Genomic DNA, 26,004 nt, shown 5'->3' with positions numbered 1-26,004 from the left:
TGGTTAAAGCATGTCCTGGATCGGCCAGATGGGAGCTAAGGCCAGCTGTTGTGTTTGCACCACCCAAGAGATGTCGATTCTCTTTTCTTACATGCTTTTGCTATCAGAAAGTTGTTAACCTCCCCTCTCGTCCTGCTCTTCAGGTCACTTTGGGCAGGGTCCTTGAAGGGGCAGGAGCTGCTTTGGGCACCCTGACCCCATTGTCACCCTGCTGCAAAATGAGGCTGTACCTCTGTTACGCAGAGAGCCTTAAGTCACCTTCATCAATATCAATCATCATAATGCCAACACGGGAATGGAGAAGTGCCTGAGTTTCCCTGGCTGCATGAGTTTGCCTTCTGGAGCACACTGTGGTGGCCATGCCCACTGTTCCCTGCCCAGGACAGCTGGCCAGGCTGCTTGCTGTGACCTCAGAGCAGCTGACTTGGCTTGGTGCCCCTCACCCATCTCTGCGCTTGCATCCTCAGCAGGAAAACCCCAGTGCTCAAGCTCCGATACCAGCTCCAGCCTGTCTTCCTTCCCTTAGCTCTGCTTGGTTTCATGTGATTTTGATCACATCCTTAAAAAAACCCACACCCACCCAAAGCCAGCCTTCCCACAAGCGTTTCCAGGGCAGAGATATTTTAGTGCAGCAAAGTCTCTGATGTGAGTTTATGATGTCCTATTTTAGGTCCCTTGCCAGCGCTGGCACCGTGGCTCCCTTCAACCCTTTGGCAACGCTCGCGGTGGGAGGAAATGTTTTTGGGGAGGGAGAGGAAATCTCTGCTCCTTCTCCATGCTGTGCTACCCCTATGGCTGCTGAAGCTCCAGCCAGCGCCAGCTCTCCCTTCCCAGAAGCCAAATGAATGCTCTGCACCCTTCCCTGGACCAACCCTGTGAGGTCCTCCTGCCCCATCATCTCTGTGCCATGGGGCATCCAGATTTTTGATCAAGCCGCTGCCTCTGTTTCCTTCCCACTCCTTCTTGCACCATCGCTGTGGCACAAGAGCATTAAAACCCCAGGCGCCGGTTGCAGGATGGCTTTTCAGACATGTAAAGGATTTGGGATGCTGTGGCACTCATGATGAGACTTTGGATCTTCCTCCTCTAATGGGTTTCAGTAGACCCAAAACCACAGCACTGCTGTGTGTGAATGCTCTTCTCCTTCTTGAAAAGGTGGGTGGAGCACTGCGGAATTACTCTGATGTTGGCCAATGGGCCACAAACCATCAATTGGAGAAGTGTTTTGGGATTCCTCTGCTCAAACCCTTTTCTCTGGCTCCTCTCACAGCTGATGGAAACCCTCAGCCCAGATGAGTGACTTGACTCCAGTTTCCAAACTACGCTGTGTTTTTTGCCATACATTCTCCTCACCAATAGCCTCACAAAACCCATGGAGAGCATCCAGCGTGACAAGCAGTCCCTCAGCACCCTTGGCAAACGCAGCTGTTCCTTCCCTGCCATGATGAGGTGACAAATGACATCAGCATGAAGTCCAGGGACCGAGTGGAGGTGACAGTGATGACGTCCTGCTGAGAGCAGGGATGGGTAAACGCTGCTGGGTCTCCAGCAAGGACTACAGGCCTCTGCTGTTGGCTGTATTTGGAGAAACAGCACCATCTATTTGCAGCACTATTTGATGTGTGCCTTTGCTTGCAGAGAACAAAATGCCTCCTGGCGGAGCCAGGTGCCTGTGACCCATACTGTGCTGCCCAGTGGGGAAGATGTCACCTCTGAGCTGCTGCCCAGACTTTGCTCTGAGTGTAGGGCAGGCAGTGGGAGCTGAGTGATGTGTGCACAGGCAGCAGAGGAGGAAGCAGGCACAAGAGGTCCACAAAGAGGTTAGACAGCTCTGCAGTGGGGCCTTCATCTGATTTTTAGCCCTGCCCCTGCTCTCCTCCGCAGGGACATTGGGGCACCCATCCTGAGTTCCCCTCCTTCCCCAGCCATACATCTCCCCAAAACAGCCTCAGAGGCCTTGGACGGCAGTAGGTTGTGTGCCCTTCCACCGGTCAGTGTCCTTGGCTTTCTGCAGAGCCTTTTTGGCAAGCCATGAGCCCAGAAAAGGTGTTGGCATCCCAAAATCCAGGGGGAAGAAAACCGGCCAGCCTACCCATGGCTTTGCTCTGGCTGGGAAAGCTGCTCCCACCGCAGTCTGTCCCCAGGTGGGTGAGAGCAGTGTGCCAGGACCACCTCCCAGCTCTTCCTTTCCAGCTTTACCACAGACTTGGGGGGAATGAGAAAGCTCTGCTCTATTAAACCTGCTGGGAAAAGGAAAGGCATCAGAAGCTCCGGGGCAGCAATCGCTACTTCCTCTTGCTGCTTCTCATCCTGCTTTCTATCAGGCTCAGCCCCTGCTTCTTGATGTCCTCCCGGGTGGGAACCGGGTCGTGGTCTTCATCAACAAAATCAGAGGGAGCTGAGGGAGAAAGCAGGGAGGAGTGGGCTTAGGGGGTTGTGAGGCTTCCTCTGCCATGCCTGCGTCCCCAGGGAGAGCCACCAATCTCAGACGGTTGGTAGCATCTCCAGCACAGGTGCTGCCTGCTGGGTTTTCCCTTCTCAGCATCCCCTGACCCTAATCCTAACTCTAATCCCCTGGCACCGCAGTGGTTCATCCCTGACACTGCTGGGGCTTCCCATAGAGGGCTGGAGCCATGGGGTGCTGGTCACAGGTCCTGCTTTGATCATAAAAAGGTGATAAGCAGCTGAAAACTCAACTCCTCCAAGTGTCCCACAGGAGGTGAGGCTTCATAGAGCCAAGCACTGGTTTGTTTTCCCACTCAGGTGATGCTGAAATCCCTTATTTGGCTGATGAAGACACACAGCAACCCCACCCCCTGCCCCAGAGCCGCTCTGCTTGCTTCCTAATAGGGTTCAGCACTCACCCACCCGCTCACCAGTTGCCTTTACTCTTCTCCAGTCCCAAAACCTACCCTCAAAGCCTTGCAGACAGACACAGTTAATGGGTTGGGGTCTGATGGGACAGAGGAAGGCAGCACAGGACACCCAGAAGTCCCACAGCCATTGCCCAGCCCTGGGCACATGTCCCTGCTGTGCTCACTTACCTTGCACCCCTGAGCCTATCTCCTCCAATGGAATCTTCAGGTTCCATGGCTCTCTCGCAGTCGTTTTCTCCATTAAATTCCTGACCTTCACAAAAGTCTGTGAAAGACTTAGAATTAATTGCTGAAGGGAAGGCAGGTGTTAGGACATGAGAAGTGTCCCACCTTGATGTCCCTTGGGAAAAGGACACTCCACAGTGTCCAGCACTATCCTGCCCTTTCCCCAGGGTCACCTCCATTCTTCCAGCAGGGAGGACACCTTGGGTTGTGCCACAGAGCCACAAGTGGAGACCCCCAAAGACCAGAACAAGGACAGAGCATCCAAGCACCTCATTGTCCTCATCAGGGCTGTAGCTGTGGGCAGGCAGGGAGCTCACGCGCTGGGCCAGGTGCTGCAGCTTCTGCCTGCAGTGCTGCAGCTTCTCATCCACCCCTTTGAGCTCGACAGTGAGATCCTGCAGGTAGAGAGAAAGACAACCACAATGGGGACAGCGAGTTGCTTTGGATGATGGTGGCTGCACCAAGTGCCACAGTGATGCACTGCAGCATTGAACGCTCATCCACAGAGGTGTGCAAGGCCAGGCTGGATGGGACCCTGGGCAGCCTGAGCTGGTGGAGGACACTCAATCCACGGCAGGAGGGTTGGAACTGAATGGCCTTCGAGATCCCCTCCAAGCCATCCTGTGGTAGTAAGAAATGATTCTTGCCATGGGTCTCGCACTGGGGAGAGGACACACGGTGGGGACAGGCAGGATCAGCTGGTGGCACTGTGTCCCCAGCTCCTCTGCACACCCCATACCTGCTCAGGCACATTGATGCCATGCAGACGGATGATGAGGTTGTCGATGCCGTTCTCAAACTGCAGCAGCAGCTCCTGGTTCCTCACATACTGGGCTCGTGCCTGCTCCAGCCGGGCCTCCTCCTGCTGCAGGTGCTCCCGTAGCTCTGCCTCCAGCTTCCTGCAGCTGCCCAGACCCACACACGTCCCTCTGGGTGTCCATGTGCAGACATAACCCAACGTGCTGTACAGGCTGCCCACGTGGACCCAACACTATGGAGCAGAGCGGGCTCAAGGCCCAGTGATGCCACCTCGCAGAGCGGAATGGGAAGAAGGGTCCTGCATGTGCCCAGCAGTGTGCTGGGACTGGGCAGGCTGGGTCTGAGGGGTATCTCCACATCACGGCTTCAGGACCTGCTGCCACCACGGCTCTGCAGGACCTCATCCATCCCTCCTCGCCTGGTGTCCCTGCTGTCCCAGCTCTGGGTGCTCTGCTGGGAGGAGCACCCTACTGAACAAAGCTCCTGGTGCAGGAGGACCTATTGGGACATGGACGTCCCCATGCCCAGGTGATAGGAGAACGTGTCAATACTGCCTAGAGCATCTGCATCTGGCTGTGTCCCGAGGCCATGGCAGCACCTGATAGCACTTGGGGGCTGGTGGAACTTCAGCTTGGCGTGCTTCAGCTCCAGTTCCTGCAGCGTGTCCTTCAGTGCCCGCCGCTTCTCCTTGCAGGCTCTGATGTGCTGCTCCAGCTCTGCTGTGGACTTCTGCTGTGCCAGCAGCCTGCTGGTGATGTCCTGCCAAGGGACGGTGCAGGGGCTCAGCCACGAGGACAGAACCTCAGATGAGACCACGAGCAGAGGGCTCAGCTGCTGGCAGAAGGGTTTTGCCCAGGGTGGGTTGTTCCCTTACCCAGACACGGGAGCACTGCACCGCAGCCTTGGCCTTCTCCACCTCTGCCGTCACAAAGGACTCGTGCTCAATCTGTGACCTAGTGGCTTGTACCTGGGAGCCTGGGTGGGAAGAAGGGCACCAGGGGATGGAACCCTCCTCCTCCCTCCTCAAACCCGAGCCCTAACCCTATGCACTGCCAAGTACTCACCCAGTGCTGAGTCCTGCATCAGCAGGGAGGGGAAGTCCACAGCCAGGTCATACCTGGCTTGCTGAAAGAACATCCATAGTCACCACTGTGCTGCTTGCACCCAGGGAGGGTGGTCCTGAGCTGCTGCCCTGCCCCAGCTGCCACCCACTCACCGCTCTTGAGTGCTTTTTGCTTGCCTCCTTGAGCCACAGCCAGTCGGTTTGCACCTTCTGGGCAGACAGGATGCGGTGTCTGTGCTCCTCCTCTGCCAAGTATCGGGTTTCCAGCATGGCCAGGTCCTTCTGGAGCACAGCAGAGCCGGAGAGAAAGGAAAAGTCAAAGCTGGAAGGACCTTTGTGGGCCAGCTGGACTTCTGGGATGGCCACAGCAGACTGCTGTGTAAAGGGGCTGTGTAGGAAAGCAGGAAGGACAGAGGGCACGTAGGGCCCAGCCCAGGGCAGCTGACAGCCAGATAACAGAGGAGCTATGAAGGCGTCTGCATGCCATGGGCAATCCCAGCTTTTTGCTGAAATAAATTTCTGCAATTTACTCCAGGAAGATGTACTTGCCTGGGCAAATGGGGCCATTTGTGCTAAGCCACTGTGGGGATCTGGGGCATTGGAGAAGGCCCCAAGGTGACGTGGGGCTGTTCTCACCTTGGTAATGTCACTGGCTCTGAGAGCACCCGAAGCCATCAGCTCCCTGTCCTGCACCTCCCTATGGTACGCCCCAGCCATGGTGTACAGCAGCTCCAGATGCAGAAGCAGATAGTCCAGCTCCTGCAGCACAGAGCCACTGCATGTCACCCATGAGACGTGGGTCAAACAAACCTCCGTGAGACTTCCTCAGCAGAGGAGCAGCCCTATCACACAGTGGGGACAGCGAGGGGCAGCTCACCCTCTTCAGGACATCCCGCAGTGCCAGGTACAGCATGGTCACCTTCTGCCCAGCGTGGATTTTCATGTGCATCTTCTCAATGCTGTTCTCCAGCTGGCGAATCATCTACAGGGTGGGACATGGGGTGACCTGGCGTGCTGAGCCTGGGCAGTGCTGGGATTGGGAAGGATCTGTGTACCTGCACTTGCTCCTGGTGCCTCTTGTCATCGATCCTGACATCCAGCAGCTGCTGCAGCTGCCACCGCAGTGCATCCCGAGCCTGGCTCCTCTGCTTCACCTCGTGCAGCAGCATGTTGCAGGCATTCACCCTGTCGAAGATGCTGCTCCGGAGCTTCTCTCGGGCCCCCTGGATGGGCATGCAGGAGCTCGTGGCCTGGACCTGCCTGAACCTCATTCCAGGGCAGAAGTCAGAGGCTTGGGGACTCGGGGACACTGGGACATGGTGAGTCCCAGGCTGGGCTGAGTGTGGGAGAGCTTTGCCCCAAGCAGCAGAGCAAGGCAGAAGTGGGTGCTGATGGCTTTCCAGAGCCAGGACTCTGCAGGATGCAGAATGCAGACCCAGGACTGAGCGAGCATCAATTAAAATAAATCGATCACGCCCCAGATATAGATGCTGGCAGCATGTGATGGCACTGCTCTGCCCTTGCAAGAGACCCCTGGGCAAAGCAGATCCTCTGGGATGCCCTGGCTCCTTCGGCATAGTCCATGGGCATCTAGCCGGGCTGTGAGCTTGGGACAGGCAGAGAGAGCATGCTGCTCCCCAGGGTGCAGCCCTGCAGGAGCCCAGCAGACAATGCAGGCAGGACAGCCATAGCTCTGCTGGGGAGCTGCTCAAAGAGCTGGAAGATATCTATACTGATGGCTCCCACAACAAAACAAGCATTTCTCATGGGATGCGACCCGTGCAAACCCTAGGTCTCACAGCACCAGCCCTGGGGGGGGATGCTGGCCCAAGGACTCCTGTGAGCACCTGTTCCCAGCTGCTGCCAGGCAGACCCTTCCTGTTACCTGCACAGTTTTGCCACACAAGTACTTCTGCGCTCTGCAAAACTCAGACATGATGTGCTGGTCATGCTGCAGGCAGGAGAGAGACAGAGAGATCAGTGTCTGTCAGGGCACCGTCACTGCCTGCTGCTGCTCTACACGCCTGGCGTTTGCTCCTGGAGGGACCCAGCAGAGGAGCAGGGGGGCATCTGTCAGGAATGGCAGGTACCTTCTGGGCAATGTCCAGTGCATGGATGTCCTCTCGCAACGTCCCGTGCAGCCGGGAAAGCAGATCTTTGTTCTGCCTACGCTTTTCCTTAGACAACTGCCTGGAAAACTTTTTTCCTTGCTCTGCAGGATGTTAAGGAGCTGTTAGTGCCACACCACCCACTGCTGCTGCCCTGCGTTGAATGTGAGTCCCCTCCTCTGCCCCAGAGCCTTGGGAAATGGGGAAAGGACAGTGGCCAGGCAGAGACATGGGACACTGGGCCAAATGCTGCTTCCCTAGTGCCTAGGCCCCACTGAGCCCCAGTGGCAGCCTGATGCCCCCTTTCTCCAGTCACTGCGCCCACGGGAACAGGAAGCCGCTGCAGATTCTGTCTCCTGTGGGACTGTCACCCATTTCGTTTGAGCGCCACACTGGAGACCAATGTCCAAAGCCACCACGGTCACTACCCCTCAACCAGCGCAAGCATTCCTGCACCCCAGAGCCCCCACGGATTCAGCTCTGCACAGGCTGTCCCTGCAATGCAATGTAAGAGCAGCACCTTGCAAAGCAATGATGTTGCGCAGCTCCTGGATCTGCTGGTTCATGTCTGCCCTGCGGCCCTGCATGGTGCCAGCAGTCCTGCCTGCGGATTCAGAGTGCGTGCGACAGTTGCTGCAGCCCCCGTCTGTTGGAAGCAGTCTGTGACCTCAAACAGAACCAGCACCACGGCTCCTCCAGGCGCTGCACGCCCTGCGCCGGCCTTCTGGCACCCCCTGCTTGCTCACTGCCCCAACAGCTCCAGCACAGCACTCACAGCCCCTTCCCCCTCCGCTTCTGCAGGGCGCAGAGCAACCTCTAAGCAATTACTGAGCTCTGACAAGCAAGGACGCAGACTGAGACCACGCTCACCACCCAGTCACCATGACTACGGCAGTTCCAACCTGCTCAGCCCCACCAGGAACCAGGGCACACCCAGAAGGAAGGTCTGCTTTACTGCAGGGGCATCTCAGCACTGTACAGAGGATGGCTTGGGACCATCAGATCAGGTTGAGTTATTGCCTGCTAATTGTTCACTGCATTCTTCTTGTCCTCCTTCCCCCCTTGATTCAGCTCCCATCTCTCCCTCGTGAGAAATTCAGAGTCTGTGTGACAATTTTTTGTCTCACCTCAAAGCTGCCTGCACAACAGAGATGACTGTTATGATCTGTGTAAGTATCTTTGGAAATCTCTGTTCATTAGCCCTGGAACCGTTACGCTCCTTCTTGAAATGGGCAAAAGTCAAAAATGGAAAGAACAGCTGCCAATACTGCTATTTATTTTGATGCTTACCATCCATTCTTGCTGAAATACAAACATGACAAGAAATGTGAGCATGTTTATAAATAAAATCAAGCTCCCTCTACTAGAGAAAATCCTCAGCATTTGATTTGTAGAAAAAGACTATATGGAAACTGACTTCCTAGCACCAAGCTCATAAATCAGCTTAGATCACGTTTCTGTACCTCGAGGTCCTTAACCTGCAGCCATCCTCTTGCACTCTAAGAGCATAAAACCCAAAGAAATTACACAACTGTGAAATCAAATCAACCAACACGACGCTGCATGAGGTTCTTGCTCAGCGTCTCTTTTGCAGATTTATGGATTACATCTTAATTCCAAGTGCCAGGGACAGGTTACATAGCAGCATTTCCATCCTTTTCATAAAGAATGCACTAGAAGACAGGCAGTTCAGGGCTTGCACACATGGGGAAAGTTGCCTGCCTATCCACACAGGTCCAGATCTCCACGTTTAAACTCTGTCCACCTCACAAATACATCAATTACACCTCTAAACTTTCCTAGGCAGTGTTTAAGCAGGACAGCAAGTTGTCCTGGGGGCAACAGAAAGCATTTTAAAACTGATCAAATGGTTCAAGAATCTCCATCTCACTACCCTTCAGCAAAACGCAGGCTCCACATTGGCAAGTCATCCCAAAACTGCTGAGGAAATCAAATCCAACCTTGCACAAGCTCACGTTCACAGGCTGCAATTTCAAAAATGAAGCCCCTCACTGAGGATCTAGGCTCCTTCTCATCTGACATTTCGAATCTTTCTCTGGTTGACTTCAACTCTCCCCACATCAACTCACAGCATCTGTCAGTGGTACAAAGGAAAAGGTCACGTGAAGAGTACAAACCAGAGCTCCGTTTAATTGTCATAGAAAAGGTAAATTACCAGCAAGGAATGAACAGAGCACAGATTCATTTGAAGCAGAGATCCAGTGGTCGGCCAGCTCGCAAATCCCAACTCCTGTGTATTATCAGCATGAAAACAGGCTCATGAATACCAAAGGCTCCCCTGAAACTCCTGCAGGCTCAGCCTTCAGACACACAGGGCTGTGTACCAGGTATTTTTTATTGTATTTTTAGTATCTTTCCAGCTTCTGTCCTCTTTTCCCCCTCTTGTTTGAGATTCCCAATTTAAACTTGAAAGCACTCGTTTGGCACAGCTGAAAGAAGCCTTCACAAAGCCAAGCAGAGCGCTGGGCCTCGAGAGCCGGCTGGAAATGCTGTGCTAGAAAGCAGCATAGAAAGCCACAGGATAAAGGACAGCTACCACGAGGGAAGGAGGGCCCAACAAAAGCCTGTCTGGCACAACAGCCAGAGGCCACTGCCTGGGAGAGATCCGCTTCATTTCATCCCATGAATGACAACAGCTCAGAAATGCAGCCTATGCCTTCAGCCTCCAAACGCAGCACTGCAGCCAGGGGCAGCTCCTATGCTACAACAAAAATAGTCCTTTCTTTCTGTATCTGTAATACATAAATAGATGATAATTATTATTTCTTTTTTTTCCTCACCAATGTAGCTAAATATATTTTATGAATAAATTATTTGGAGAACGTTTTTTCTAAGTTAGCAAGTACTGTTATACCCAGTGATAGGAAATACACAAGAACGGTCCTTTAAATTACTGTAATTATTAAGCAGCCAATTATGGGTGTCTACATCAGTTTTCATGCTGCCAAGAGATCAGCAGACACGACCCACGCTTTGCACTTGCCTGAAAGTGAAAATGTGTCTCTCTTTCCCTCTCCCCACATCCAAACCCCCCTGTGCAGCCTTCCACTCAGCACTGACAGCTCAAAGCAAACGTGTTTGGCACCCTATCAGTCAAACACCTCCATCAGCAACCCTTAACATTCACCAAAGCTGAACTCCCTATCGAGTCTTAATTCTCATTAGTGCAACTCTGACACCAAAGGTTCCTACAGGCAAATCACCTGTAAACCAAGTGGAAAATGATTAAAAAAATAAAAAACACCAAACCACTGCATGGAAAAAACCCAAAGGGTTCGTGTGTGTCAGAAGGTATTTGGCAGCTGAGGGGTTGGAGAAACAAAACAAGGCTCAACAGAAAGGAGTGGCTAATGCCAGTTGTTTGCAGTGCTCCAGAAGGGCTTTTTTGTTATTCAGGGCTTTTTTTTGTTATTCAAGCTTTTCATCTCCTTCCTCCACATCTTTCAGACTGAGCACTTCCAGCGTTCCCTTCCCTTTGGTCTCAGACCGGATCAGCTCGTCAATCTCTCTGAAGCAGCCCGGGTCAATAAGGCACACCTGAAATACACCACAGACCATCAGTCAAGCAATAGTATTTGATTCTCATCAATTTCTCAAGGCGTTTTTAAATTTTCCTTTAAAAACTGTTATTGTTCAGTTACTAAGAAGGACTTGGTTACTTTGAAGAGTTGATAAGCAATCTGTATCAAGTCATCTTCACAAAAGCTTTCAGTTCCAGCACAGTCAGGATTCTGGACACTTGGACAGTTAGGTTTCTAAATTCTTAACTGTTTTTACCAATACCAAATTTGCTGTACCACAAACTGCTTTTAAAAAGCTAACTATTCACAGAATCACAGAATCACCCGGGTTGGAAGGGACCCCAAGGATCATGTAGTTCCAACCCCCCTGCCTAGCAGGGCCACCAAACATCCACATTCAGATCAGGTTGCCCAGGACCCCGTCCAACCTGGCCTTAAACACGTCCAAGGACGGGGCATCCACAACCTCCCTGGGCAGCCCGTTCCAGGGCCTAACCACTCTCCTAGTAAAGAACTTCCCCCTAACATCCAACCTCAATCTTCCCTCCTTCAACTTGGATCCATTTCCCCTAGTCCTGCTGTTGTCAGCCCTTTTGAAGAGTTTACTCCCCTCCTGGGTGTAGGTTCCCTTCAGGTATTGATAGGCTGTAATGAGGTCACCCCGCAGCCTTCTCCAAATTGCCAAAATACAGGCCAGAACCACCAAATAATTAACAGGAAAATTCCATATATGCAGAGAAACTCATCAACGTGACAGGATAATGACTGCTAAGGGAAACTACGCTGTGCTTCTCCTCAACCTGAACCAGCCACCTCTGTGCCACAAAACGACTTCCAATGTCTGTGTACAGAGAACTACCAGAGATCTCTGGTAGCCTTGCAGTTTATCTGAACAACTTCCCCACATTAATTCTACACTGCACAGGTGAAATCACATATGAAGGCCAAGATCTGCTTTATCACTTACAATTTCTAACTGATCATGAAAGTCTTCGTTCTCAATAACTTTAATCAGTGGCTTGAGCTTCTCTTTCAGTTTTTTCCCCTCCTTTACCGGAAGAATAAATCGTAACCTCATGTGAGCACGTTCAATTTGCATGGTCTCCTTTAACTGTCTGATCACTTCCAGTGCCTGCAGAGACATTCAGAAAAGGATAAAGAGCATTTAAACGCCACAGAGATCAAATCTTGTCATTTACATCATCATCAGAAGTTGCTCCTACTCATCATTCAGCTTCCAGCCAGTTGAGAAACCCTTGTGACAGCTTTGAACCACAGGGCTTTTTTACTCCTGCGAGATCCATAGCAAAACTTCACTTGAAGGCAACACCTCTGAGTGCAAGCTGATTTTTAGGGAATACCAACCTGCTGCTTCGTGCTCTTGTTTGGTTTGACAGAGTAGTGAATATCCTTCATGGCTCTTTCTATAAGGATTACAGTGTATGGCCTCTTTGTCTCAGGGTTCACACATTTGTCAGCCACAATAGTTGCAATGTCCCTAAACATCTGCTCCAGCTGTGTTTGTCGTTCTTTGTCTGATACCTGCAACTCCCCTTTTGACAGAATCTGTAGAGTTAATTAAAAATAGAGAGGTTAATAAATGCCAAACATTTGAGTGAAAAGCCTAACGTGATAAATTTAACAACTGCTGGAAAGTTTGGTTAGACACCAAGAGCAGAAAAAGAACAAGTGTATCAACCATGACACACAGTGGTGGAAAGATGTCAGGGGAAAAAGCCACAGCAGCAGCACTATCTGGCTGCTACGAGCTCTCCCTGCAGCCTCATCCTCTCCAGGCTGAACAAGCCCAACTCCCTCAGCCTGTGTGCATAGGAGCGATGCCCCAGCACTCTGAGCATCCCTGCAGCTCATCTGTGTCTGCAGAGAACAGTGCATGAAAGCAGTACAGAATAATCAGAACTCTCATCTAAGAGATGTATAAATTTAACACTACACCAAAGAACTCCATCTTTCAACAGATAAATCATTCTTCTGCATACATCAACACTTCATTCTACGAAAGCCTTCCAGTAACACACCAACCCACCAGGTCTGCACACCATGTGTATCTCCAAGCTTTTATAAACATACTGCAAAGTGCACAGAACCTACCACTTTACAGATTTCTGTTTGGTCATCTGTTCCAAACGCCCGGACCAGATCTTCCTTCTTTGCCACCTGGCCTTTAGAAACATTAACAAACACTGTGTGGGTCTGCAGGACCTCGTCAATATCCTTCTCCCTAGTGAAGGAAAGCAGCATTAGAAAGGGCTGTGGGGTAACAACGAGCTCGGGGTGGGGAGGAATGAATCCTATTGCTAAGGGCTGAGACAGTGGCCCTTGGGCACTGCTGCCAAGGCTGCGGGGAGCAGCTGGGTGGAGGCAGCCAGCTGAGGCAATCCCTGGGCTTCTTCAGACCCACAGCTGCGTCCCGCAGGCACCTTCCCTCTGCAAACTGAGAGCCTTTTCCTGAGTCCCACCAGGGACCCCTCCCCTTCACACTGCCCCAGGCCTCCCTCCCTCACAGCCGATCCCACGGGAGCCGCCCCCTCCCTTAAACTTGAACCCACCGCGGACTCCCAACCTCCCAGTCTTCACCGGGGGCTTTCCCTTCCTCTCAACGCATGCCTCTCACTGGCGGCTTCCCCTTTCAAACCGGGATTCCCCCCACAAAGCCGTCCCTCCCCCTCCAAACAGGGCCCCACGGAGGCCTTCCCCTCCACACCGGTCCCACCGCAGGCTCCCTCTCTCGCAGCAAGGCCCCACGCGAAGCCTCCTCCCCTCTCCTCACAGCCGGGCTTTCAAGGCACTCACGCTCCGCTGCGCCAGCCCATGACTTTGTTACGGTAACATGCGATCTCGAAGCGCTTTCCGGCGCGCCGTGCCCGCACCACGGCCACATTGGTGAGGCGGATCTGGTTGGTGGGGGTGAAGATGGACATGGCGGCGGCTTGGCCGGGCTGCGCCCCAGCGTCACTCACGGCGTTTGGGGGGTGGGACTTCCGGTCAGTGCATCTTTTCATTGGTCGCTCTGTCCGCAGTCCCCGCCTACCCGCGCACAGGAAAAAGCCGTCCGATGGGAAACGGGAGAGCGCGGCGGGGCCGGAAGGGAATGGAGGTGGCACATGGCGGGCGGTGGGTGCGCGGGGCTGGAGGGTGGGGTAATTAACTAATTGTATGGGTGCAGTGGGGTAATGAGTTACGGGCTGGGCTCCTTTAGAGGGGTGTGCTTGGGGTAACTGGCGGAAAGGTGATTAGTGTGTATGTAGGGGGCCCTGAGAGGGGAGTGGGAGGGCAGAGGGTCCAACCCTCCAGTGGGGTAATTAGGGGTGGGTGGAGGGACTGACCTCGGAGGGAGGTGGGGGCGTAGATAGGGGCGTAGGTGTAGGCATAGGGTCTCCTCAGGGGGTTCATGGGTGCGTTGGGTTATGGGAATAGCAGGGTTGCACAGCGGGGCAGTTATTGCCATATAATTTTAGTGGGGAAACGTGGGGCTGAGGCACGGTGCTTAGGAGCAGGAGGTGCCCCGGCTGGGTTCCTCATCCAGAGTTGTGAGGGTGAAGCGGTGGTTCACTAGAACTAGGGGAGCTCCACAGGTCTCATTTGACCCCTACATTTCTATGGTTCAAGTCAGTTAGTAACAGCCTCAATAGCTATGAATTAAACCTCACCTGTGCTGCCTGGGAAAGCACTTGAGTTTGAATCTAGATTTCAGTTGCTGTGAAATACTCAATCTCTGAGCCTACAAACAAACAAAAAAAGCCAGAATCATGGGAGGGCTGCAGACAGCTGCAGGGTGCCACGATCTGTTTCTCATGCAATAGGTGTTGCAGGTGAGCCTTATTCAGGCTCTTGATTTTTATTCCTATGCAATAAGTAATTGCAGGGGTTGCACAAACAGCACTCCTGGCTGCAAGATCATGTAGTTGAAATTTAGTGTGAGAGAGCCATAGCCATGGGGTTGGCTGCTGGGAAGGGGGGTGTCTCCTTTTATAGAGATATTCAAGATCCATCTAGACAGTTCTCTGTACAGCCTGCTGCAGGGAACAGATATGGGGTTGAACTAGGGGAGCTCCACAGGTCTCATTTGACCCCTACAATTCTATGGTTCAAGTCACTTCATAACAGTATCAATAGCTATGAATTAAACCTCACCTATACTGCCTGGGAAAGCACTTGAGTTTGAATCTAGACTTCAGTCTGTTTTTGAAACTCTATCAAGCCTGTTAGAAGAGGTGTAGTGCCTTGCATGTGCAAGGTCTCTGTTCTGCAGCAGGCTCTCTCAGGATGATTCCCCTCCTTGGAATGTCATTTCCCATCTGCAGAGATCTACATTTGTTGGTTCTGTGTGAAATGAAGGCCAGGAAACTCCAGCTGATGTTTCACAGGGATGTTTTAGGCAGTAGCACTGTACGAATGTTTTCTGCTTTTCTTTGGATCAGAACCTGTCCCAGATCAGAAAAAAAACCCAGTATTTCCATATGATAGCCTAAAATGTTTGCTTGGGTATGTAAATGGAACTGCATATGCACTGCTGGGAAGGTGGAGGTTTTTGTTTCAATAGTGGTGGTGTCTTCAGCTGGGAGCTGTTTTCTGCAGAGCCTGAGAATAGTTGATGGCATGAGTTTGTGGGAGTAGTATGGTTTTCTTGTTCTAATTTCATCCTGCTTCTGCTATGTATGTGATTTATTCCAGGTTTAGATGTCTCAATGGATACGTGGAATTTTCTCTACACTTGCCTGGTGTCCTTATGGCTGCACAGAATTTACATCTATTCTGTTATGGCTTTTGGGATCAGCCTTTGGATTGCCATTCAGTTCTTCACTACCAAAGCCAAGAGGAAGGTAACTGAGTGCTTAAGTACATTCCTCTGAGAAGAACCCAAAATCCGTGTGTGGAAAGGAGTAGTAGTTACAAGGTGAAGGTGACTGCTTGTGCAGCGCGAGATGGCGGGCTCACCTTGGTTCTTGCAAATCCCAGTTGTAGCTTATTTGAAGTTACAACCCCCTGTGTGAATTGTATTGAGTGTGGATAACTACAACACCTTTGTTCCTCTCATGGCACAGCAGATCTCAGCTAAGAGCTTCTCACTTTGCTGCAGGGAAGTGCCAGCCTGAGTAGCTCAGTCACAAAGCAAGTTGCTCTGTTTGTGCCCAGTGCATCAGGTTAGTCTTTCCAGTGACCTTAGCGGAAAGACTGAACTGGTTTTAGGATGGGAGTGTTGTGAGCTCATTCAGAATGTTAAAGCCTCCTTATATGCTGGAGCGAAGCTCTGTTGCATGAGGTGGGAGGAATTACTTCTTGGGTTCTGCCAGATCCCGTTGTTGCTCTGGGGTGTGAGATGAGTTTGCAGAGTGGCCTAGTTCAATTAAGTAGTCAGGTTTTTTTTTTCCTATGAGAGTATAAAGCTAGAATACTTTAATTATTGCATTTGCTTAATGCTGAGAAGCTGGATGCTGGCTTTGTATTTTGAATGCTTTTGGGCAAGTAGGCTGAATGACACTTTGAAAAGGGATTGAATGAGACACAATGTTCTTTTTTTTTCCATAGGATGAAAATTCCAATGGGAATCCAGTGTCTTCTGAGGTAGCAGAGGGCAAACTAGTCAATGGATATGCTGCTCTGCAGCCAAAGGAGGTCTATGTTGCTGGAGTGAAGATTTTCTATGGGTCTCAGACTGGCACAGCAAAGGTATAAGTTACTGATTTTTCACCTCTGAAATTGAGATTCGAGTATGTTGTTTGCCTTGAAGACACTGAGTAAAAATCTGAAAGCTTATTGGAAAGCTCATTAGGAAGTAGTGCCTGATGTGAAAGCTGACTCAAAACTACAAAACAGGAAGACAACTGTTCTCTTTGTAAGCAGGGCATGTAGTAGAGGGGTTAATTGTTGAGCTTTGGACTTGCTCTTAGAATATACTCTTAATTTGCTAGTAGATATTTCCTGTAGACAGAAGTGCTGTTCTGGGTACTTAATAAAAAATACTAATTTGCATGTATGTAAAATTGTTAGCTATTAGCCTTTATGTAAGTGAGAGTGAGAGGAGGTGTGTTGTGACAGATGCTCCAAGGGAGTCAGTCTTTGCTTTGTCTTATGACCAGAATGAAGCCTTTGAGCAGTTAACCTGCTCCCACTTCAACCTGGTGAGGCTCAGGCGCTTTGTTTGCATCCCAGGGGCCTCCCAAATAGAGCAGCCTGTAATCTGTTCCTGTTTGTTCAGGCAGGGGTACCCAGAGAAGCAGGAGTTCAGGCGTTGGGATCGTTGTAGCATCCAGTGTGTTTCACTTTTTAAATATAAGTATTAGAGGTGCAGTGTCCAATTTTGAAGTGTCTGTTCTGTGGTAAATCTTATGATTGGGCACACAGAGTTTCCTTGGCACTCGCTGTAGCTGGGTTTGTTGTTGATAACTTTCTGCCTTTAACTTTTTAGAGATTTGCAAAGGGTTTGGCTGAAGCTGTTACTTGCCTTAATTTGCCTGTGGAAGTCATTGACATGGGAGAATATGATCCTGATGATTGCTTAGCAGAGGAGGTAGGTACTTAGTATGAGCTTTTTTGGAGGTTGAGGCTATTTTCCTCTTGCGGTTTCTCTTGTCCTGGAAGTCTCCAGAGCTGTGTGTGTGACTGCTTTCTGTTTGATGTAGGAAAGCACAGCTCATCAGTCCTCACCACTCATCTTGAAAGTTACTGTAAAACATCGTGTAGAATATGCTGATACTGACCCTGGTTTTGTGTGAGCTGGTTCTGCAGCTCTGGCAGGGCTACACCTGAAAGATTGAACATCAGAGTGAATGGATTGTGAGACCTCCATAGCCTTCAAAGCCTGAAGTGAGAGAATTCCTTGGAGGCACGCTTATACTGAGTAATCCTTGATAGATTTTTCATCTGTAAATATTGATTGTTGCCTCTTGAATCTGTGGGAGATGTTATCACTGCAAGAGTTTGTTCAAGAAGCTGTTGATTGGGTAGGGAAGGTGGATGTCAAGTTTTGCTGTCGTGTTTTTTTGCGTCCCTAAGGAACACAGCTTGATATTTCTTGGCTGATTTGGGGAGGCTTTGCATAGAGGATAGGCACTCACCACTGCTGAGGTCGCTACCTGCAGCATTTCCAATCCAACTGCAATTAACAACAAAAAAACAAACCCTGACTCCTTCATTTCTGTGTATTATTAGTGCTTGTCCTGATGTAAAGTGCTTTGAAAACTGCAGTTATCTTTCCTGTCCTGTTCTTTTTATTATACAACAGACAACCAGCAGGAACATCTGTGTGTTCCTGGTAGCTACGTACACAGATGGGCAGCCGACTGAGAGTGCAGCCTGGTTCTGCAAGTGGTTGGAAGAGACTGCAAATGACTTCCGCTTTGGCAAAACGTATCTGAAGGGCCTGAGATATGCTGTGTTTGGCTTGGGAAACTCAGTTTATGTTGATCATTACAACACGGTGAGTGTATTCCCATTCTCTTTCTTTTCTGCTCCTCTGAATGGCTAAATCTTCCTGACTGCAGTAACACTCAGTGGCACTAGTGGATGGTTAGGGTTGGTATTGTTCTGAGAATACACTGGTGTGTGAGCTGGTAAGGATTTGAAGGTGTGAGAAGTCAGCTTCTATTTCAGCCTTTGTGTGGACTTGGTAGGAATTGGGTTTAGGCCACAGGCAGTGCAGCTTTGAAACAGGTGTGCTGCCATCTGAAATAGGAAGGACTCCAGTATTCATGGTGTGAATCTGAGTGGTTTTAGTGATGACTAATGAGAATACACTTGATAAATCCTTATTCACTTAGTTTCCCAGCTTTGAAAGCTTTCTGTCATACAGTTCTAGAAGCCCTTCGTGAAGATGCAGTACTGGAAGCCCTCTTGCTTTGCAGTTTAGAGCATGTTTCTCAACTTTCCATATGTTTTCCTGGATTCTGTGGATCTTAATTTTATTTCCTGAAGTAAAATATGATGGTATCTAAGCCTGATACTTGGTTTTTTTTCTAACTTGGAGCAAAATAGCATGGCTTGCCACTGGATCGCTATCTTTGTATAGCTGCAGGCCATGAGGAATGTTAGTAAGCCCCTCACAAGCTAGTTCCCATACCTCACTTGTCACGTAACCATGATAGCAGAGATTTACAGATTAAAGCCTGAGGGTGTGTGGTGATGTTCAGACTGACTTGTGTCCACAGTCTGAGTCAGCAGGTGATGGGGAGTCCAGAAACCCCCGCCTTGCAGTCCTGCAGCCCCTGTAGCTTACCAGTTCTGTTGCCTTTGCTTTCTTAATTGCGTGTTTTCACTTGGTCTTCATTCAATTTCTCTAATTTCTGTCCCATCCCAGGTTGGAAGAAATATTGACAGGTGGCTGTGGATGCTCAGTGCCAGGCGTATCATGACTCGTGCCGAGGGGGACTGCAATGTGGTCCAGAGCAAGCATGGCAGCATTGAAGCTGACTTTGAAGCCTGGAAATCCAAGTTCCTCAGTTGTCTCCAGGCCCTCTGCAGAGGGGAAAAGAAGCCCTGCAGTGGGAAGTGCAAGAAAGGGAAGTGCAAATCCCAAGGGAAGCAGAGTAAGGAGAGTTCAAGTCATGAACGTGAAGCGCCAGAGGTTGAGAACACTGAGGTAGAGCCAAAATCTATGGGTTCTTATTTCTGGTGTGCTTATTGAAATGCTATTTGACCTTTTCCTCCTGTTTCGCAGGCCAGAGGGATGCTGTGAGGGGCTTAGGCTTGATGCATCTTTAGTATGGAGTAGAGGGGAGAGAAGGGTATGAGATGGGGGATAGCAGGCAAAGTAATCCAGGAAGAGGAGCCAATGACTAGAGTGAACTAGACTGAGTGGCTTCCAAATGAGGGGGGAGAATTTTGCCTGAGTGAGAGGAGGTGTGTTGTGACAGATGCTCCAAGGGAGTCAGTCTTTGCTTTGTCTTATGACCAGAATGAAGCCTGTGAGCAGTTAACCTGCTCCCACTTCAACCTGGTGAAGCTCAGGCGCTTTGTTTGCATCCCAGGGGCCTCCCAAATAGAGCAGCCTGTAATCTGTTCCTGTTTGTTCAGGCAGGGGTACCCAGAGAAGCAGGAGTTCAGGCACTGAGATCGTTGCAGCATCCAGCAGGAATCAGATCCTTCTGTATCACTTATGGGATCAGATAGGGATACAGCATCATGGATTTGGAGTTTCATGTGGTCTCCATACTACTGAATCATTAGAAATAAGGGCATCTCATCTTATAGAAGTTATTGCCAGCCTATAGTGTATTTCTCAGCACTCTTCATTGAGTGTTACTTGGTTTCACTGGTTAGTATGAGTGAATTTTTTCTGTTGTCACAGCAGATATGTTCCTATTCTTTTCTCTGGTCACTTATGCAGGCTGAAGAGTTGTTTGAAACCACCAGTGAGGAGGAAGCTGATGCTGAGGAAGCTGGAGGCACAGATTCTGTTGTAGATGTTGAAGATCTTGGCAAAATCATGAGTCACATGAAGAAAGCCAAGGTACTGCTACTACAGCAATTACAGAGCTGCCAGGTCTTTGTTATTGATTAAAATATTGCCTGCTGGATTCAAACCTGCAGCGTCTAGTTAAACATGAACTGTTTACAAACCTGTCCCAGAAAAGAACCTACTTGGAGATATGTTGCATTTGGTTGTTTGCTAACTGGCTTTACCTTGTTCACTGAGCAAATGCTGCAGCATAACCCATTGCTCTGAGTCTGAGTATCACACATCTGAATGTACAACTCTGCCACTGTTATCTGTGTCTAAATGCAAATCCTGTTGTTATACTTGGCTGAAAAGCAGGTGTGTGCAGTGCTGATATGTCATGGCGAGGGAGTGGAGTGCCAGCAGTACAGGTGGGGTGGTAGCAGGCTGCTGCAGCATCTTCTGTGTCTTGCTTGCTACTGCCCTAAAGTCAGGTACTGCATTTCATCTCAACAAACCTGTAATTTACCTTTCTTACCTTGCACAACTCATTGCTTTGCTGAAACCTAGCAAGCCTGGGCCAAGGTTACACAGCTGGACCCTATCAAGGCAAACCTTGTGTCACAGCAAGCTGAAGGCCTGGGAGGGAAGGCAGCTACAAGGAGAGTACAGGGATCTCTGATCCTTACTCTGTGGAGTGGGAGGAAGGTAACCCACTGCTTGCCTTCAAGTCAGATGTAAGGAGTAGCCCTGCTAGCTTAGGGGTTAGTGACCCTGCTGGGTGAGGGCTTCCATCCCTCAACAGCAGGATATCATCTTACCTGCTGTGGTCTGCGAGAGGAAAAAAGTATGTTTTTCTTTTGTTGATGGGGAAAGGGTCAACGTCGTTCACAGTAACTGTGCTGTGAGGTGGTGCTTCTCCTGTATGTGCTCACCACTAGAGGTCAGTGACAAAAAGGGAACTGTATTTTCTTAGCAGCAGGCATGAGAGATGGAGACGAGCAGTTCTGTGAAAAATTAGGCCTTGAGTTCTCCCTGTCTGATAGAAATACAGCAACACCACGGCTGTGACTGCAATGATAAAATGCTTAAAGCTTCTCACACTCACTGATCTAGTGAAATCTGTGTTGTATGGTTTTGTAAATAGGTGAAGATTTCATTGAAGTCTGCAATTCTGGTTGGTGTGATTCAAACAGCAGATTTAGCTTTCTCATTGCCTTGGTTGGTGAGAGGGCTGTAAGACTGCAGGGTGTTTGCAGCAGCAGTGCCAATGTGTAGATCAGGTTCCTGTGCCTCAGACCCAAGTGGTGTCACTGATCTGAGATGGCTTCTGTCTGAGCACAGGTGCTTATCTGGAGCTGCAAGCTGCAGTGTTCCCATCTGTTGTCTTATCACAGGAGATGTTCTGCCCTGACAGCTGAGCACTGCCCTCTTACTTCTACAGGCTGTTAATTCTTAAAGTGTAAATCTCTATGTGGGACCGTGGTGAGGATTGGAAATTGCACTTTTTTTGTGCATAGCAGTGTTCTGGCTGCTTTGAATGTGAGTTGTTGTCAGCTGATGTGACGAAGGCCTCTGCAGATCAACTTTTCTTTGTCTCTGCATTGCACCCTAGGACTTGTCCTAGGATTTGTTTTGAAACTCTAAATGGTGCAGTTCTTGTTAAGTGGCCCTGTTTTGCTTGGCTGACCTGCCTACCTGCAGTTTACCTTGCGATCTACACTTCTGGTTTCACGTTGCTGTAACTTGAGCAGGTAATGGAGAAACAGCCTTCAGTGATGACTTCAATGTAAGTCTTCAGCCCTCTTGGACAGATGTGTTGTTTCCAGATTGACAGCAGAGTAGAGCTGTGTGAATATTTCATGAGGGAGCCTGACCTGATGGCTATCCATAGCATTAGCTGGGAGAAAGAACAATGTCTCAGTGGTGAATCTCCTGGGGAATGTATGCGTTTACCAACAGGCTCATGTGAACACTTGAATTACAAAAAAAAGATCCCACAGGTGCAGTTATTTACTCTAATGAAAATAAGTGCTGAAGACTTGGTAAGAAGGAGCAGGATGATCTGTGTCTGTGGAAGTAATTCATTGCCTTGGGGCAGTTTTGCTCCCAGGCTGGGAGGGACAGTTGTTCAAATGCAGTGCATTTTTGGCTTTCTTAAGTTACCTCACTGTAGTATCTATGAATTTGTGCAATGAGAGGTTCTTTTTTATTCAGTTGGGTTGTGTTGTCCCTTTTGGTCACTGATTCTTTCTCAGAATGCTAAGCAGTGTGAAATTGTTCTGACATTCTTTAGTGATGTCATCTGTTGCTGCAGTGATCTTTGCTTCTGGAGGCAGGTACATACAGGTTTCTGTATCACCTGTGTAGAAGCCAGTGCATTCAAGTGTGGGTGTTCAGGATTGTATCACACTTCACATGCGGTGTGACTGGGGTTTGAAATATGCCTAGCAATTTCCAGTGTGTTTTTTTTCCTTTTGGTTTCCAGTGTTGTGTATTAACTCCTCTGCATGCGGGAGATGTGTGAGGCAGAACCTCCTACTCTGACAGAGTTCATCTGTTGCAATGTTCTAGGATCCATCTTTTGGCCTTCGCAGGCCTGCTGCCATTTGTGAGGATCACTAGCAGGCAAGATGGATGAAAAGCTCATTGACCTGCTATTATGGGATAGCAAAGTGGGGCTGTAGCAGCAAGTACAGCTAAAAGATATTTACTCCAATCTCTGCAGGTGATCTTAATTTAATGCTGTGTTCATTTCCTGTTACTTGACTTGGTAGAAACCCAGGCAGAGCTGTTTTGCAGCTTGTTTTGTGTATGTGTTGATGGCTGTTGCAATCTTGCGTGTCACAGCTTTGTGTTCTACATGAGTTTTTTGGGTTTTTGCAGTTTGTTTGGATCAGCTGAGATCCAGGGGTTATGAGGTGAATGGCAGAACCCAGCTGCTGAGTATAGTGGCAGCTGTTGCACTGTGTGCACCGGAGAAGAGATGGATTTTTGAGTTGGGAATGCAGACACGAGGTTTAAGGTGCTACTTCTACATACTGTGCCAAAAAGCTGGCAGAAGGAGGCATTGAAAAGGAATCATTCAAATGTATAAAATGATGATTTAGTATGAAGGGAAATTTCACTCTTTATCAAATCATTTTCTATCACTTAATGACTGTTCAATAGCTGCTGGAATGCAGCACATTTTTCTATGTTTTTCGGTTTTTGAAGCTTGCTACCACAGGAAATTGTTGCAGATGATGCTTAGTGGGCTTCTGACCAGAGCACAAACCTGCTTCAGTTCAGAAGGCACCTACAGTTCCATAAAGGGAAGTGCTTGAGCATGACAGTCCAGAAGTGGACTGCAGCCGTGGCCCAAGGAGGGCTGGGAGGTCAGTCTGAGCTCAGCAGCTGTGTTTCCCAGGGCCCTGATGACCGGTGACTGCACACACAGGTTGGTTAACTCCTGGAGTTCTTCTGTATCTATTTATTCCAGCCTGTTTTTTCTTTAGGTTGGAAGTCTTGACCTGTTCTACAGGTGCTTTTATGCAGCAGCAGAAGGCAGTGGTGCTTGTAACAAATAGACTTCTGTGTAGTTGTGGTACGCTTCTGCTGTCATCCAAAGTTGTTGATGCACCCTGAAATACACTTACCAGTGAAATGTGCAATCTAATGGGTATGTTTGTGGCCTGCAAGACTGCAATTAATCACAGGGACACCATTTCTTAATGTAGATTATCTCCCACAGCTGGGAGATGGTGATAAACTAGAAAGGCAGATCAATCTAGACTAGTTCCCAGGGAATGAAACGGCTTTATTAACCTTCATATTTATAAACTGCAGCATGAGGAGTAATAATAATAATAATCTAATTTTTTTGGATGGGCTGGAAGTAATCAAATGGGCATGTTTTGTTGGCACAGCTCAGTGATGAATGCTCCTGTTTTCCAAACCAAAGCTTAATGGTGCTGATAGTCACATTTTGAACATCAATACAAAGGAGGGGGGGAGGGTGTGAGAACAAGGCTCAGGTTGACTTCATAGGGAAGAAGGTACATCTCAGAGAGTCTGTTCAAGAAGCTTGTTTTGGTGCTGCATCTGTTGGCCGTGAGGGAGGTTTCTCCATCTACTTTGGCTCCTCTTCCAAAAAAGCCATCCTAAAGTGAGCTGTTCACCATCACTGGGGCTGGGAACTGCCTTGCTCGGTGCCTCCCAAAAGCCCTCTGTGGGAGAGGAAACTCCTAATGACGTTGGTTGGAGCCGGGCCTGATGTGAGGCAGTGAGTTTTAAGGCTTACTGATGGGTTTACAGAAGATATTGCGTGTGACTTCATTACAAGCAGATGATTCTAGAGCATGCAAAAGCTGGTAGCTGTGTTCTGCCTGAGTTGAAAAAGGCAGACTACTGAACTGCCGGATGTAGAAACAGTTAAAAATGATGCGTGCCTTCAGAGATCCCCAAGAAGTTGTTCTAACTTTTAATGGGTGAGGGATGCATTGGGAGAGAGGGAAATGTGCTCTTATTTTCACCAGTCTCTGGGCCAGATTTTGACCTCTGCTACACTGGCTTGGAATTCAGAGTGATCTCAGGTTTTGAAATGAGCTTTAATAACTAGTATTTAATTGCTGAGGGGCTGCTTCTAGCCCTGAAATCTGGCCCAGGGACGCTTCACCTTCTCCACTTCCTGTGTTTAAGTCTTTCTTCTTTATGTCTTAATATGTTGTAATTCTTCATGTTAGACAAACAAAAGAGATTTTGAGGCTTGACTTTAACTTGTAAATCCTGGGAGTACAGCATTTTTCTTCCCTTTTCCACCAGGTAAAGGTTACCTCTGCCTGGGCAGTCTCACTGTCTCTCCCTGATGAGCCTCTGTAGAGAGCTCTGAGGTCTAGGAATAAAGAGCCTTATTTCTATGCTGGTTGGTAGATCCCATGCCCCTTGCTGCTCTTTCATCTGTTGTAAATTAGTCAATAAGTGGGTAGTGAGGCAGAGCTGTTAGATATAAAGATACAAAACGGGCTGGAAGTTGGAAGTCCCTGTGAGTATTGAGCTTTCTCTTTATTTGCAGCCTTTTCTGTTCTCTGTCTGTTGCTGGAGGTGATCAGGCTTTGCCTGTAGCAGCCCAGCCCATCTGCTTACCATTTCCCACCAACTTTTTGCTGTGTTTCTCGAGGTATTTCTTCCTCGTGCATTTTCTGAGGTTCTTGCCAGACAAATAACACAGCTGAAGTCCACAAATCAATGCACAGAATGATTATTTGCTGATGGTAATTACTGGGAGAAGTGAGGAGGAGGTGGCTTGTTGATGTTGCTGCTGTATCCAAGGAGCGATGAGCGCAGTGATGGCTTGGAGCACAGCATCTGCTGCCAAAGGAGCGTGTTGGAGTAAGGTGTTAGGTCCTGTGTGTGCATCTGTGCTCTGCTAGATGAGCCTCACAGCGTGCACAGACTGCTTAGGTGTGTGCCAAACCACGCTGTGGATTTTTCTGCTAATAGCATGGCTGAGCTTTTGCGTGGGGAAGGCTTCATCCTTTTGGCTACTGGCACGGGCAGAAGTGCTGTGGCTCCAGAGTGGGCAGCCTGGGTCTGTATTTGTGTTGGCCAATGTCTGTGTGCAGAGGGTTGTTTCAACCCAGCTGTCACCGTGACTGGGGATGGAGTGCCAAGCAGCTCCTAACTTTGGAAAGTGGGGCTTTGGTTGTGAAGGATGCTGAGCAGGGCTTTGGGTGTCAGGTTTATATTTTTCTTACAGTTAACGAAGATTCATTACAGTGGAAACCAAGCAATTTCCGTTTGGGTTTAATCAGGTATTTTTTATAAGATTATAATTATTATAATCTTGTGTCCTTTGATCTAACAGTCCTGAAAAGCTGGCTAATGCAAATCATTGAACAGATTACAGGCCAGAGCTGTTAATTGAGTGCTTGAAAGACTTGCATATGGCTCCTATTTGGGGAAGTAGCAGAAGTGCAAATAGGATCTGTCCTTGCTGCTCTCCAGTTAGCTGATCACAAGCTTTCCTGCAGTCAAGTGGCTTTCCTGAGAAGAG

General features: G+C 49.2%; 3 protein-coding genes across 4 annotated transcripts in view; 1 reads left to right on the top strand and 2 right to left on the bottom strand.

Moving 5' to 3' along the window:
- Positions 1–1,637: 1,637 nt before the first annotated feature.
- CCDC183 (coiled-coil domain containing 183) lies at positions 1,638–7,828 on the bottom strand. Its single transcript, XM_048967091.1, has 14 exons — positions 7,552–7,828; positions 7,014–7,135; positions 6,809–6,874; positions 5,979–6,146; positions 5,801–5,905; positions 5,560–5,682; positions 5,077–5,205; positions 4,925–4,985; positions 4,735–4,835; positions 4,459–4,619; positions 3,841–4,006; positions 3,371–3,496; positions 3,045–3,141; positions 1,638–2,398 (listed from the first exon to the last, which is right to left on the bottom strand). The coding sequence occupies exons 1-14, from the start codon at positions 7,616–7,618 to the stop codon at positions 2,286–2,288; spliced, it is 1,605 nt and encodes a 534-aa protein (XP_048823048.1). The 5' UTR covers positions 7,619–7,828; the 3' UTR covers positions 1,638–2,285.
- Positions 7,829–8,290: 462 nt separating this feature from the next.
- Positions 8,291–13,555, bottom strand: SBDS (SBDS ribosome maturation factor). Its single transcript, XM_048967103.1, has 5 exons — positions 13,388–13,555; positions 12,686–12,815; positions 11,939–12,139; positions 11,541–11,705; positions 8,291–10,589 (listed from the first exon to the last, which is right to left on the bottom strand). Exons 1-5 carry the CDS (start codon positions 13,513–13,515, stop codon positions 10,461–10,463), a joined length of 753 nt encoding a protein of 250 aa, XP_048823060.1. The 5' UTR covers positions 13,516–13,555; the 3' UTR covers positions 8,291–10,460.
- Positions 13,556–13,630: 75 nt separating this feature from the next.
- Positions 13,631–26,004, top strand: part of LOC125703072 (S-adenosyl-L-methionine-dependent tRNA 4-demethylwyosine synthase TYW1-like) — an 83,026-nt gene continuing 70,652 nt past the window's right edge. The window contains exons 1-7 of one of the 2 annotated variants that reach the window (XM_048967087.1): positions 13,631–13,708; positions 15,269–15,417; positions 16,124–16,264; positions 17,004–17,105; positions 17,820–18,014; positions 18,891–19,172; positions 19,920–20,042. In XM_048967087.1, the coding sequence (XP_048823044.1) occupies positions 13,699–13,708; positions 15,269–15,417; positions 16,124–16,264; positions 17,004–17,105; positions 17,820–18,014; positions 18,891–19,172; positions 19,920–20,042 (1,002 nt within the window). In that variant the 5' untranslated portion in view covers positions 13,631–13,698. Of the gene's footprint in view, positions 13,709–14,085; positions 14,407–15,268; positions 15,418–16,123; positions 16,265–17,003; positions 17,106–17,819; positions 18,015–18,890; positions 19,173–19,919; positions 20,043–26,004 lie in introns of those variants that run through there. The other variant, XM_048967088.1, reaches the window with a different exon arrangement.

The sequence above is a fragment of the Lagopus muta genome, chromosome 20 (assembly GCF_023343835.1).
Source record: "Lagopus muta isolate bLagMut1 chromosome 20, bLagMut1 primary, whole genome shotgun sequence".
NCBI classification, from domain to species: Eukaryota; Metazoa; Chordata; class Aves; order Galliformes; family Phasianidae; genus Lagopus; species Lagopus muta.
This window is presented reverse-complemented; position numbering and strand designations above follow the sequence as displayed.

Bases quoted from the DNA above. Each gene is read 5' to 3' on its own strand.
- SBDS (XM_048967103.1), bottom strand. From the start codon at position 13,515: ATGTCCATCTTCACCCCCACCAACCAGATCCGCCTCACCAATGTGGCC. The intron at 12,816-13,387 runs GTGAGTGCCTTG...TTCCTTCACTAG, and splicing joins ATGGGCTGGCGCAGCGGAGC to GGAGAAGGATATTGACGAGG. The intron at 10,590-11,540 runs GTAAGTGATAAA...GGTGTATTTCAG, and splicing joins TTCATGATCAGTTAGAAATT to GTGTGCCTTATTGACCCGGG.
- CCDC183 (XM_048967091.1), bottom strand. From the start codon at position 7,618: ATGCAGGGCCGCAGGGCAGACATGAACCAGCAGATCCAGGAGCTGCGC. The intron at 4,620-4,734 runs GTAAGGGAACAA...GTCCCTTGGCAG, and splicing joins TGCAGTGCTCCCGTGTCTGG to GACATCACCAGCAGGCTGCT. The intron at 2,399-3,044 runs GTAAGTGAGCAC...TTTCTCCCTCAG, and splicing joins GATAGGCTCAGGGGTGCAAG to CTCCCTCTGATTTTGTTGAT.